General features: G+C 42.4%; 1 protein-coding gene and 1 non-coding gene across 3 annotated transcripts in view; one reads left to right on the top strand and one right to left on the bottom strand.

Annotated features, from left to right (window-relative positions):
- Positions 1 to 131: 131 nt before the first annotated feature.
- Positions 132 to 205, bottom strand: TRNAN-GUU. The gene has a single exon. It is a non-coding gene; the product is annotated as a tRNA-Asn (tRNA).
- A 3,078-nt stretch (positions 206 to 3,283) lies between these two features.
- The window catches only part of MAPRE2 (microtubule-associated protein, RP/EB family, member 2), a 90,521-nt gene continuing 79,832 nt past the window's right edge, over positions 3,284 to 13,972 (top strand). The window contains exon 1 of one of the 2 annotated variants that reach the window (XM_010574375.1): positions 3,284 to 3,419. In XM_010574375.1, coding sequence (XP_010572677.1) covers positions 3,348 to 3,419 — 72 coding nt within the window. In that variant the 5' untranslated portion in view covers positions 3,284 to 3,347. The remainder of the gene's footprint in view (positions 3,420 to 13,972) is intronic. The other variant, XM_010574376.1, reaches the window with a different exon arrangement.

A 13,972-nucleotide genomic window follows, 5' to 3' on the forward strand; every position in this document is an offset into this window, starting at 1 on the left:
TTTTTCTGCCTTTGCCTCAGGGGCTGGATAGCGTTCTCTTTTTATGGAGCCATAGAACAGTTGAGGTTAGAAAGGACCTCAAGGGTCACCTCGTTCCAATCCCCCCACCCCAGGCAGGCAAAGGGGCGACACGTCCCTGGGTGGGCTCGAACCACCAACCTTTCGGTTAACAGCCGAACGCGCTAACCGATTGCGCCACAGAGACTGCCTGGGAGGCTCGCTGTGTCCCTCCCTCGCGAGGCGGGGTCCTGCGTGTGCCCGGCCGCGATGCTGTAGGGCCGACTCAAAGCCCTCCTTCACCAGGCAGGGTCTCCGCCGCTGTTTGACGACTAACTCTTGCTTTCCAGACCGCTCTTGGGTTCAGTGGGAAAGGCAAGGCAGCGGGAAAGGGGTACGGCAGAGGTTTTCAGGTTAACCTTCTGCCAGCCGTGCAGCGGGGCCAGAAAATGCTGTGCCTTACCCAGGGGAGCGAGAAGCAGTCTCTGCGGTCAGGGGTTGAACACGCTGCTTTATCAAACCAAGAGCTTTTGATCCCGGCGGCTGTGAAGAGGGAGGTGACTGTGGAGCAAAACAGGACTAAAACTCAGCCTAAGTTTTCCCCTGAACCTGAAGTGTCAGCAGGCAGGTTAATTCTGTGCTTTAAACATCGATGCCTTGCTAAGCATGAGCAGATTAAGAGGAGCTCTTGCCACCGCCCTTGCTCAGGAAAGCAAATTATTTTTTAAGGCTTGCCTTTGCAGGGTAGCAGCTGGCAAAAGCAAGATGACATCGATAGAGGTGGGTATGACTGAAGTGTGTCCTCAGTGAGGACTAACCTACCAGCCCCTTGCTCGCAGCCGTGTACTCACCTCTCCTAGTTTTGGCTCCTAAAATGTGATCTGGTCAGCTAAGCTTTAGCAATTTCCTCTGATTGTAATGGCAAAAAGCGTGATTGCTCTTACAGCTGCATAATGCTGTGTTTGCCGTTAGGACGGTAATAAAGTAGTTCTGGCAGGCAGTGCAGGTGTGCCCTCATAGTTGCAAGAGGGGTTGCTGATATTCAGAAAATAAGACTTTTTTTTTTTTTTTTTTCCCCCCATGTGCAGGGTTTATTAGGAGCGAATTCCAGGCACTGAGCATTTTCTCTCCTGATTTTATTTGCTAGCTGCTACAGATAAGACTATACTCAGTTTCACCTTTTCATGTTTTAGTATCGGGGTGTAGTTACTACCAGCTAAACCAGCAGAGCCTTTAAAAGTTAAAGCATCGTCTCTGGTATCTTCCCAGTCCTGTACTTCTAAACAGAGCATGGTTTCAAGCCCCAGCCTAGGAAGAGCATCAGTACAGAGTTGGCTGCACTGAGTGCAACATGCCAGCACTCGTATCCTGATTTCTGGTCTTACCCATCTCCTGTGATATTCCTCCTCCTTTCACCCACACCTGTGGAATCCCCCACTATGCCTGGGGAGCATCAATTCAAAAGAAGTGAGAACTGAACCAAGGATGTCAGAGCTGACTTGTCTTGTTGATCATCGCTGAAGCAGATAGAGAGGAAGCCTGGCCACGGTGTGCACCTCTGCTGAAGGACCTCACAGTGGTAGGAAAGAAAATGAGCTCGTCTCCATTTCTCCCAACTCTGCATTTACATAGAACTGCTTTCTTTACTCTGGCATGCTATGTTTAATTTGTGAACTCGCCAAGATGTTATCTTTTTCCCAGAATCATCTGACTTTCTTTAAAGGGTGAAATGGTTTTATTGCCCTTGGAGAACACTGCAGAATTTTTGCATTCACGTATGGTAGAGCATGAGATTACAGACTTTCAGCCACAGAAAGGGACATGGGTATCTGTCCTTTAAACATGTTTTTTAAAGTAGTAGATGCTTTATCTTGCCTGCAGAGGTACAGAAGCATTGAAAAATAAATGCTGTAGTTTATTAAGCAAGATTTCTTGTTGCAATGAAGGCGGCTTTTTTCCTCCATCTGACACTCTGGGAGGTGGGGGAAGAAGAGCACAGGCAGTATTAAGCTTATATTCTGATTTTATAGTAAAAGTTCCACATGGATACATATATTTTAAAGACCAGTTAGCATTTTCAGACACTAATGGCCTGGTATTGTGCAAAGGGATGAATGTTCTTGTAATACTTTTTAAAGTTAAGATTTGGCCCTAATCACTAATTCTCAAGAAAATACCTCAGCTCTTCATATCAAGATGGAACAATCACTTCAGCTTAAATACAGGAAATGTTGGGCATAATAGCCATTACTTGCTCAGATCTTGTTAACAAGAACATAATTTCCTAATCACTCCCTTGAAAGCAAACCCAGATGATAGAAGCATAGTTGAGCTCTTGCCAAACACCTCAAGAACTCCGATTTCACACCCAAGCTCCTGCAGGAGTGCCAGGATAACCTCAGCTATTCAGTGAAAAAAAAAAAAAACCCCAAATAAAAAACCTTAAGCACTATGCTTATAGTTACTTATATTCTTAAATACAAAACTGTCAGTTGGGATAGTACAAAAACTTGAGTAAGAAACAAGAGTGCAGACATCTAGATGGGTTTGTATTACACATCAAGGCAATATATAACTCTGCAGGCAATATTGCTTTAGTGGCAACATCCTAGTCCCTCTCCCCGTCCTCTTGAATTAGGCCTGGAGAAAAAAGAAAGTTCACTCTTTTTTTTAAGATGTAGAGTAGGTAGAAGACAAAAGAACAGATTCTGGGTTTTAATGGTGGTGGTCCCTCCACAGTGAGGGCATGTGTGTGGTTTAATGCAAAGGGCTTTGATCTTGCATCATCTTCATGATGCAAGTGATGAAAACGGGAGCCTTCACTGGTGGTGGAGTCTCATCAAGAGGTGATGCAAGTGACAATTGCTGCAAGTCCATAGATGTGTCAGGTTTCAATATAATGCATCTCTAATACAAATAAATACTAAAAGCTGTTAGATTTCCCTCAGGTTGTTACAGCAGTGCTTTTAAAAAGCAAACAACTGAGCAAGCTCACCCACTAACATGTAGACCATGTTGCAGGAACTGCAAATATTAGAGACAACTTTAATTTTATTTATCTACATTTTTACCATGGTGAAACCAGCAACTAGTTATCTGCTTTTTTTTTTTTCCTAAACAGAGCACCTGACAAGTTGACAAAATTATTATCTTGCAAGAGAGAAGTTTTTTATAGGCTCTCTGGGTTTCTAAATGGGATGAAGGGTGGAGCTAGTCATTTAGCCACACCCATGGTGAGGTTTATAAAAGGAAGTTTTCTTAGGGAAGTCTTTTTCTACCAGTCTATGAGAACTGGCAGGTTTATTTAACAGGCTTTTATCTTTAAAAAAAAAATTTAAAAAACTTCTACTATGTCAAGGCCTCATAAAGATTCCCATAGTGGGGATGCTCCTCTAAATCAATCTTTGAAACAGCAAGGTAAGGTAAGTCATGGAGTCTGCTTTATTACTTTAGTTCATTTTTACACATGATATTTCTGTGGCAGAGAGCTGAGTATTATTGTAATTTCAAAGGTCTGTATTTTCTCTGCCATTTTTAATTGGAGTTTTGTTCTCTGTAGTTTTGTATTCCTGTAACACTAACTCAAATGGAGAAAAAACAACCTTAAAAAAACATCCCCAAACTTATTAGAGTTTGGAGAGGTTGCTATTTGTCATAGGATGGTCAGGCTTTCAAGACCGATGACTTTGAGGGCTAATTTGCACCACCTGTCCACAACACTAAGGTTAATGTGGCTGTTGTAATTGTGCTGCTGTTCGTAAGTCACACCAATATTAATTTCTCAAGCATACAAATAAAAGATATGCTATGCTTTATTGCACAATTGCTGTGACTTAGTCATGACTTTCTGATACACCCAGGAATCCTGCCATAATTTTTTGTTTGTACTGTATCACAATTTCCTTATGTATACATGCACATGATTGCTTTTAAGTTATTCTGTTCAGCAGAGGTCTCGTGAGTTACTGTGGATGCTCCCCAGTGAGATTAGGTGCTATAAAGGTTTGTTTGCTATTGAACACAGATGTTCATGTTGGTACAAGAATTGTGTAGACAGGTCTGTATCAGTTTACAAGATGACTGGGTGAAATCTTTCAACTGAAGTCAAATGCATTGTATCAAAAAGTGATCACAACAATGTAGGGTGTGTAGCACGGATGCGTCAAGAATGCTGGTCAGCATTAAAAAATGCCTATCTCATTAAACCAGTTACCTAGCTCTGGGCTTATTGCTGGTGTGATAGTAAAGCAGAATTGTAAGGAATTGGAGAGAGGGGAATGAACCTTGAAAAAACCTTTTAGGAGCTTCTTTCAGGCCTCTGGGAAAATGGAAGAAAGACACAACTCCTTTGAAAACTTCATAAGCAACCAGAGACAAGTGTCTTAAAAGTTAACTTTTTCCTCCAATTACTTTATCTGTACATAACTAGATCGGAGCAGAGTAATAAGTTTTCTCTTGTGAGCCTTCAATTTAGAAGAAGTCACTAATATTGTTGTTATTCATTGTGCCCAAAACAGGGGAAGTATTTGAGGGTCACTAGTTGTTCTCCAGAATATACTAGTATAACTACCACGTGCTACAAAAATAACCAAAGTAATGGTTTCCACAAGACTGGTGGTGTTGATGGGTTCTCTTTTTCAAGCTGTAAGCAAAACTGTGAATTAATGTAGCTGGCAAAAAGCTGACTGATGACCTCTTGGGCAAAATAGTATGACGTAAGTTGGAGAGGCTGTCAGAGTATTTTGACTCTGTGTGATTAGTAGACATGAGAAAATAAATGCATCTTGCTTTTGAATAGACATGTTTTCCACCTTGATAATGCTGTGGGGGTTTTGGAGCTTTTGCTGTCAATATTAAACTTCTAGGATACTTAACTCGAGCAGTGTGGTCTTTCTGCTTTTTACTGTGTGTTTTTACTGATATGTAACAAATTGTGGCTGTGCTGGATTGTGGTGAGAGGAGCCTTGTTTGACAGCATAGCTGTCTCCTGCAAGGGAGTTCCCTTGGCTTTATCCGCTGCCATTCTTCCGGGAGGTTGACATGCTGCAGTTAGATTGCTCGTAGGTATTTTTAAATGCATTGTATTTATTTTAAGTGCCTGATGTAGACCAAACTGTTAAAAAATATTTGCTGTTATCTTTTGTTGTATTAGTACAGTGAATGGGAGAGATGAAAGAAGAGGAAGTACTGTCAATACTGGCAGAGAATCTTGGATGTCTCTGCTCTTGGATACTTTTGGGTGGGTTTTCTGAATGGGGGAGAAAGCTTGAGTTTTTCAAGTGGGTAATGTAGAGTTACTTACTTTTTGACATTGCTGCATAGCTTAACATGTGTTTCTAAATTTGGTCAATCCTCCAGCAGGGATTAAAGTGACTTCTGTCATTTTGTGACTTGAAAAGCAATATTTATGGAATAAAATACTTATCCAGGGTAATTCTGACACTAACCTGCTATGCAACACAAATGACTTAAGGGACACTGACTGTCCTATGGCCGATTACTTATTATATTTGATAAATCTTCAAAAGGCTACTTTTGAGTAGCCAAACCACAAGTCTTAGGGTGCCATCTTCCTCTCCTGATTTGAATTTTGGAGCCAGGTATGTACTAAATACAGAAAGTCCACAAAGATGACTTCTTGGTGGTGAGCTGAGTAGGAGGCAGATGGCCAATGACAATCTCTTAGTAACTTATTTTTCTGAGGTGGTGTATAAAGACTGACACTTACTCTGATGCGGTATTCTGTTAGTCCCTTCGCATTTCAATACTTTTGCTATCAGAACATTCAAGCACAAAACTTCAGTTTATTTGGGTGGATGCTAAAATTATGTCTTGCTCTGGGTTCTCCCTCCTTAATTCACGCATAGCAACACAAGTGTGTTCAGAGCCGAGCTGGGGGAGGGATGTGGGGCAGCTTGCAGGTTCAGCTGGGGTGGGTGCAGGGGTGGTCGTGGAGAAGGGGCTGGTGTGGGTGGCCAGAGAGAGTCCAAGGGGAGGAGGTTGGTTCACAGGAGGATGAGGAGGGCAGAGTGGAAGAAGAGAGGCCCCATCACGACAGCAGCTTCTGAGTCTTGGCCCAGCCTTTAAACCTTGCTGGCCCTGCACAGTCTTCAGTGTCTCTCCTTGTTTCCCATCATCTCTTCTGCTACCACCAAGAAAGTGAGTTTTCTGACTGCTGGATGAAGACAGAAATGCCTTTTCCTCTACATTCCCGGGTCTGCCAAAGTCAGTTTTACCTGTACTGCTGAGAAGACCCAAGCTGACCCTGCTTAGCTGGGTGCCTTACTGGTTTATGAATCAACACACCACTATGGATTCCCCTGTTCAGCTGTTGTTTATTTAGACAGTGGAATCCTGAAATCAGAAGGGGTTTACAGATCCTAAAATCACTGCAGTTTCTTTAACATGATGGGATTTCCTTAAATAATATTTCTTTCTCAGGGCAGTGCTGTCAGAGGAAAGAGTCAGCTGGCTTTTGCTGCCCTAGTTTAGTTCAAGTCTGGTAGACTTAAGTTTGTTCAGTTTTTGTCCACCTGACAATCATGCATATAGGCAACACTTTTCATTACAAGGAAGAAGCCTGAAGTTCAGCTCTTTTGTGCAAGCTGGAAGGGGAGTTGCAAAGGATGTGGTATACAATGAAAACTCTCCTTAGATAATGGAGATCTAAATAACAAACTGAGAAAGAAATATAACTGCCAGTCAGATGTCACTTGGCCTGACGCAACATTTTTGAGGTGTGTTTGTAAGGTGCTTGAAGGCCACATCAGGTAAAGGATGTGATTGGCATCCTGCGTATGACTTTAGGATGATGTTTCATCTCTGCTGCAGCAATAATCCTTCATTGGGATGCAGGGACTACAGGCAACATGTGATCATGTTAGAAAACCAGATAGAGAAATCCTGCAATGGGCTTCTCAAATGACAGGGAACTTATTATGTAACTGTGGAATGGACCAACAAGAAACGTTTGTCTGACTGATGGCAGTGATATCTCTTGTCTTCCTCTGAAAGGAACGCGTAGCTACTGGTACGGTTCTGTCCATTAAAACAATGTGGCACAGAGGAGTTGATGCTGCTTTGTTACAGAATTCACTGCAAGAAATTCAAAGTGCTGCCTTCTGCTCTTTGACCATGAAGATCTTATTCTGGGTTTTAGTGAATTCAGTGATATACCATAAGACATAAATACAATGTGTATGTTATGCAATAGCCTAAATGCATCCATTTAAATGTACTGAGGTTGGTGGTACAGGGTATAGGGCCTCTGAGTTATTTCCTGTATATGTCCCACTGTGTGGTATGGTGTTTATCTATGTATTTTTTTCATCATGACCTGTTTACATTTGATAACTCACTTCTAAAATTTGAAATTGCCGGAAAAGGTTTGCTCAGAGTGATGTCTGAGGTAAAACTGAATGGTATTTCTGCCTTTCTCATAGCCCTAAGTGTACAGGCTGGTGCTAGAAGGTGCTGGTGAGCCTGCTCAGAAGTGATCGATGAGAGCTGGGTATCAGCCTGTGTGCTTGCAGAGTGCTGCAGTGGGGCCTGGAGCTGGCCTGAGCTTCAGGGGGGAACCACTCACTCTATTATATGAGTGTAAGTGAGGTGTTAGAGGCTTCCAACCCACAAAGCTGATTTTATTAGAACATAAAAATACACCTTAGAAGAAAAAGCACTTACCAGCAGGAGAGAGATCTGGTAGGTGAGGTTAAAGCTCTTCAATAATATATACCTTCCATGCCCAATGTATCCTATGCAGTAGGGTCCTTCCCTCCTACCTTTTCTAGCTCTCTAATTTTTTTGCTTCTGAAGTTGAAGAAGTTCTGCACTGTCCCCAGGAGAGTTTATTTTCACTTCTTGCCGGGCTTGCCTTTTGGTTCGAGTCCCTGGCACCAGCCCAGTACTTTTCTTGGGCATCTCCTGTTGTCCGCTTGTGCGTCATGTTGACCACAGAGGGGTTTCACTTCCAACTCGCCCCGTGGCGTGCACCCACAGCTAAGCCCCACAACAGTCAAATAAATAGCTTTCTCTGTGTGTATAAACATAAAAACTCCCTTTGAGTCGGATTATCTCGCCGTGCTACCGGATGCCTTTCCATTGGTATCAAGCAGAGACAGGCCCATCTCTTCTGGATGTGGACTGCCAAAATGTGTGGCTTTATTCCAAAGTAACAAATTGACTCTAAAAGAAGCAGCAACTTGTGTTTCTGAATTTATTGAGTTCTTAGTGTCAGAAAACTGTTACGCTGGCTTGCATGTCCTGTTTTCCTGTGTGGAACAGTAGAGGAAAGGACACAGCACTTCAAAGAAAAAAAGGTTGTAGGCATCTGTACTAAGGAAAGCAGTGTTTCTGGGATTAAAAATAGTGCACTTCCCAGTGTAACATCGTGTCACTTGGTTAAAGTTGAGACAGCTTCAGGTGTATTATTCTTTATAAATATTGTATGCCAAAATATATTATCTCGATCATTTTCATATTCTGGAAATTAAACTTCAACACCAATCTGCCTTTGAAAAGGTGTAGGAAAGCTAAACCCTGACAGTCTTCTCTGGGATACAGCAGTTTTTCAAAACTGACACATTACAGTGAGGGAGAACAGAAGTAAAATGATGTGCTTGTGCTCTCAACAGGCAAAAGGCATTTAGTGTGATAAGGTGCCAAACAGTGTCATTTGAGAGCATTGCAAAGACTTCCAGCTGTCTTGTGTATGCTAACTAAATATCTGGGTAAATTAGAATTTGTCCCTGTGAATATTTGACCAGAAGTGACCTTGCCTGATCTGGTTAATTTAAGCTTAAGTGCAGCTTGTTGCAATCTCCTGATAATATTTTTGACCAAGACTGCGTTTCTCTGAGCACCTTAGCCAATGTTGAAGTGAAGGACTGTGTTTGCAGAAGCATAGCAGGGCTCTCCTCTCGGCTGCTTCCCAGCTTGGTGTGGTAGATGCTGCCCTGCTCTGTTGACTCATGTGGAAGGTGTGGCGTGTTTTGACCAGGAATGGAAAGGCGTAAGAGAGTTGCAGCTGAGTGCAGGAGAGTCTGAGACAGGCCCTGCAGGGAAATCAATCTTATGGGAAAGCGTAGGTTGAATCTTGTATTTTTGCTATGTGACTTAACAAGCAAGCTGACTACCAAAAAGGGAGAAAAATTGGACTTATACCATAAGCATACATAAACTGCTCATTGGCTTGTGAGAGAGGGACCTGCTTTCAGCTGATGCTGGATGCTTCAGCTGCGGATGCTATCTGGCTGCTCATTTGTTCCACAAGTTACTACCTTGATCCACCTTGGGCATGTTCAGTTCAGTAATACCTTGTTACAGGGACTTCCAACAGCTGACTAATCTTGCTGAAAGGAGAAGGGCTTTGTTAAAGGAGTGCATGCTTAGGAAATAAAGATTCATTTGCATAAGTTTTATTTAGAGCTCCAAAATGCATGCTCGCCTTTTGCACGTGTATTTTATATCTGGCACTGTTTACTAAAGTAATTGTGCATGAAAATACCTGATAGTTGCCATCTTGGGAGCCCTGGATGCAAAGAGAGTGAGTTTATACAAGACAGGAGATGTGCTGAGCACTCTTTCAGTCTCAGCTGAAGGACACGCTGGTCACACCAAAGAAAAACAGTTACTAGGAGGCTGCTGCCACAGAAAGTGCCACAGTTTCAAGAAAGCTCATCTAGCAACATTAATGGGGGCTAGGTTCTCTAGGGCAGACTGCGTGTGCCTGAGAAGAAATAGTAAGGCTTGTTCTGCACAGGATTTGCTGTACTGGCAGGTTTATGAAAGAGGGAAACAAAACACACACACACACACACACACACAAAAACCACAAACAAAAAACCCACACACGAAAAACCAAACACCAAAACTGCCAGACTTTTGCGTCCCAATCTAAGCTAAAAGGCTTTGTCTTCTAGCTGTGAAAAATTGGCCAGCATAGAAGTTCAGTCTATATGGGAAATAGTGTGTATGTAAATGGCAAATCAATCCAAAGAATCTGTTTCTCCAGTTAAGTGGTGACTTTTCTTGCTTAGTTTGTACAGCAAACAGAAAACATCAGTGTCTGGGAAAGGCAGTGAGGGAAGTATCTACACTTAAATTGTGTATACTACTGAAATTAGTTTAGTGCTCCTCCAAATCAGTTCTTACAGGCAGTGTGCTGAAGGGAAAACTTTCTAGAGCAGAATGTGGAAGTTTAAATTCAATCTGATACTGTAGAATAACTTGGAAACTTCCCAATTAGCTTTTTTCCTAATGAGCAGAAGTGATGCACGTGCCTTCAAGTTAGTGGACTGGTCCACTGTGTTCTGTGGCTCTTGTCTGCAGAAAAATGTAAAGAAACAGTAATTCCTGTGAGCTTTGCACTGCAGCCTCCTGGAGGAAATACTGTAGCTCAAAAATGCAGCCCAGAAACTTCCGATTTGGTAGACTTCAAATACAAACTATCCTTTCAGAACAAAGCAGCATTAATTTGAGGGGTTGAAGTTTGAGAGCCAACCTTTTGACCCCCCTCCCATATGACTTGCTTTAATTGTGTAGTATCATGGAGTAGCTAAATGAGATAACAAACTGTCACTCTTATCTCACAGACTGGAATGTTTTCCTTCAACTTGAAGTTCACAAGCTGTGATCAGGTGGCAATGTTATTGTAACTGAAGGAGTAAAAGGTATTTACGCAGCTTTCAAATACAGTCCTGCTCTGAAGAACCCCTCAGTGATACTCTTTGTTTCCCTTAATGTAAAGTAGAGACCCATTTCTTATTTCCAGATCTATTAAACACTCAAGAGCCAAAAAGCTCAGCTGGCTCTGTGCTCCCTTTGTCAAATATACAGATTTTGCAATTTTAGCACTAATTACTTGTGTGGGGTCATTACCACAATGCCAGTGTCCTCAAGGTTCAGTGCCTTTTAGCATTCCTATTTTGCAGGCAGGATGCAAGGTTGGCCCCAGTTTCCAATAGACCTTTTACAAGTGCAGGCTTCTTATCCTTGTGGAGAATATAGGTAGGTATTATACTTGTCAATGAAGTTCTGTTTCTCTTAAGTGATCTGAGCTACTGTCACTGGGTAGGATAAACAAATCAGCACTCACTGTTTTGAAACATGAATAAATAACAAATAGCATTTCTCTGCTTACTACCCCAAGGGATCCAATCCTGTCGACATAACCAGATCAAGTTACCTGTGCCAAACACAGCAATTGCTGACTGCTTTCAGTCAAAATATATGCGGAAGAGTGTGAAGTGATGGTGTGCCATTCCTACACCTTGTAGATGAGGATGGTTGAAGGACTGAATCAAAACAGGAGATACTAAAAGGAATCTGCCCCTCAGCAGCTTGGAGAAGGTTTAAAACATGCTCCTCCAGAGAGTTTCATGACCACCTGGCTTTGATTGCCATTGGGACCACCTGACCGCTTTTCTCCACTGATTAAGTAATGTAAAAGATTAACATAGTCCTTTCAGCAGAGATTGGCACCATGGGATGATTATTGCACTGTGGATCTATAGAGAAGTGACTCTTACATGTCACCTAGGAAAACTGGATGGTTGGGGTTGATAAGGTGAAAATGAGACAGGAAAATGCTCAAACTTTTTTTGGCTTTTGCTTTATGACTCGGAGCACGTGGTGATCTGTGCAGCACAAATGAGGTGATGCTACATCCTTCAGTGTGTCTTCAACTGTCATGCGAGCACCTTATCTAATCAGAGGTTCACAGGACATTTCCACAAACTGTGCCCTTACAGCCTTCATAGGTTTATATGTCTGTAATTGACTACAAGTAATCCATTCTGCTCGCACAAGAGAGGAGTCCAAGTACTCTTTATCAGCTTCACCAGTGCGGTAAAGAGCAAAACTTTGGTTTTTAGATTTAGATATTGGATATTATGTATTATATATTTAGATTCTTAAGGACTGAAATAAAAATCAAGATACAAGACTTTAGCTGTTTTTACCATTGCCGCAGGTACTAGAATCTATCTTTGTACCCTTGAGTTAATCCCATTTTCCTGTTCAGGAACTTGAGGCAGAGAAAGACATGCCAGAACTGTTAAAGGGCTGAGATGGAAGTCCAATACCCTAACTAGGGCTCTCTTTCCTGGGTAAAGCAAGCAAGCAATGAGAAGCCTGCAGTTATGATACTTTTACACGGAATCATTGGATGATACAGGTTGAAAGAGATAATCTTTTCCAACCCCTGTTCAAAGCCATCCCAAACAGATCAGGTTGCTCAGGAACTTGTTGAGCTCTTAAAGACATTCAGACTTCCCAGCCTCACTGGACCCAATGTTCAATCATCCTTATGATGAAAACACTCTTCCTAACATGTAATCAGGATTTGCCCTGTTGAAACTTGCCTGTTGCCTCTTGCAATGTCAGTGTGTGCATTTGAGAAGATCCTGGCTCCATCTTCTCTACACCCTCCCCTTAGGTAGCTGTGGGCTGCAATGATACATTCCCACACACCCTAAGTCTTCTCTTCAGGCTGGACAAACTCAACTGTCTCAGCCTCTCCTGTAACATGTGCTCCAGCTCCTTACCATTACCATCCTGGTATAGTAGACTGGGCTCCAGTAAGTCTGTCGCTGGTTTGTGGCTCCCCAGCACACAGGCACTTTGCTTTTGCCCTGAACACAGGGGAATAATTACTGCCCTGGATCTGCAAACCCAGCGCAGTGTAGGGTGTCCTTCTCTACTGGCAGGGCACACTGCTGAGTCTTTCCAACTTGTTGTCCACCAAGACCCCCAGGTCTTTCTTCTCTGAAGTTGGTCTCCAGCTAGCTGGCACCCAGCAAGGTCATTCCCTCCCAGGGACAAGAATTTGCATACTTGCTTTCCAGGCCTGTCCTTGCCTCTTTCCTGGTCTTAAACAGGCATCAGTAGTGAATGTTGCACTGGTTTAGAGATTATTTTTACTTTTTAAAGAATGCTACTGAATTCTGTAGCTTAGCAAAAATCACCAGTCGGGAAGCTAGACAACTTGCAGGCATGGCCGTGTGCTCATAGCAGAGCAGTGTGTTAGAACAGGGGGTTGGTAGGAACACTTATCTCCCTCTATGTGGCTAACTGATTTTTGCTGAATATTCTCTGATATGCTTAATTTTCTTTACTCACTGTAAAGAGAGATCTAAAAAACTAATCCCACAATGGAGGGGGATTCAGCCCATCTAATCTCAGGCACCTGAGCTACCTGCATTTTTCTCAGGCATATCTAGAAGCATAAGGGTTACAGTGAAGGGTGCCATTTAAATTTAAGTTACTTCTTGAGTTTAAACAACTGTCTTTTAAAGCTCTTAAACCAACTCGTTCTTCTAAATATTTTGCTGGTCCTGAAGCTGGTACGTTTTAGGTCTCTGAAGCAGTTCTGAGAGTCCTGCAGTTTGCTGTAGCTGCCTGTATAACACTTCTATGGAAGTTACCTTTGGGCTCTTCTTACCATGCTTCTTCAGCAGGCTTGTTTTCAAAGAATGTCACCTGTGTAATACAATATTCTATTATGCCATCAGGACTCCCTGTGTTAAACTTCAGGTTTTGCCATCTTAAAAGAACTTCAGAAAATATGTCTCAGGTCAAAACACAGAGACAGGTTTTTGGGTTTTAACATCTGAATGTATACCTTCATGCTTTTTCCTTGAATCTTCTTTGTAATTATAAGTTGCTGATTAGCCTGTAAAAATTAAGCCACAAAATGAAGCCTGAAGCTGGGCACAGGAAATTACAAACGTACTGGAAACTTGTGGTGGGTTGACCTGGACTGAAGCAGTTGCTGGTAGCTGGCCTCCACGTGTCTTTTATTCCTTTCATATTGAAGAGGGAAAAGCTGATATGTGTTCTCCCACAGCTCTGTGTACCCACCAATCAATCTCCAGGCCATATTTGAAAAGGAATTCATGTCTGCTTTTAAAGCTTAATATTTCAGCCCACTCAGTGGAGCTGTTCCCTGTGCCTGTTTCTGATCAGCAATACCAGC

This window comes from Haliaeetus leucocephalus, unplaced genomic scaffold (assembly GCF_000737465.1).
Source record: "Haliaeetus leucocephalus isolate CR32 unplaced genomic scaffold, Haliaeetus_leucocephalus-4.0 Scaffold428, whole genome shotgun sequence".
Lineage (NCBI taxonomy): Eukaryota > Metazoa > Chordata > Aves > Accipitriformes > Accipitridae > Haliaeetus > Haliaeetus leucocephalus.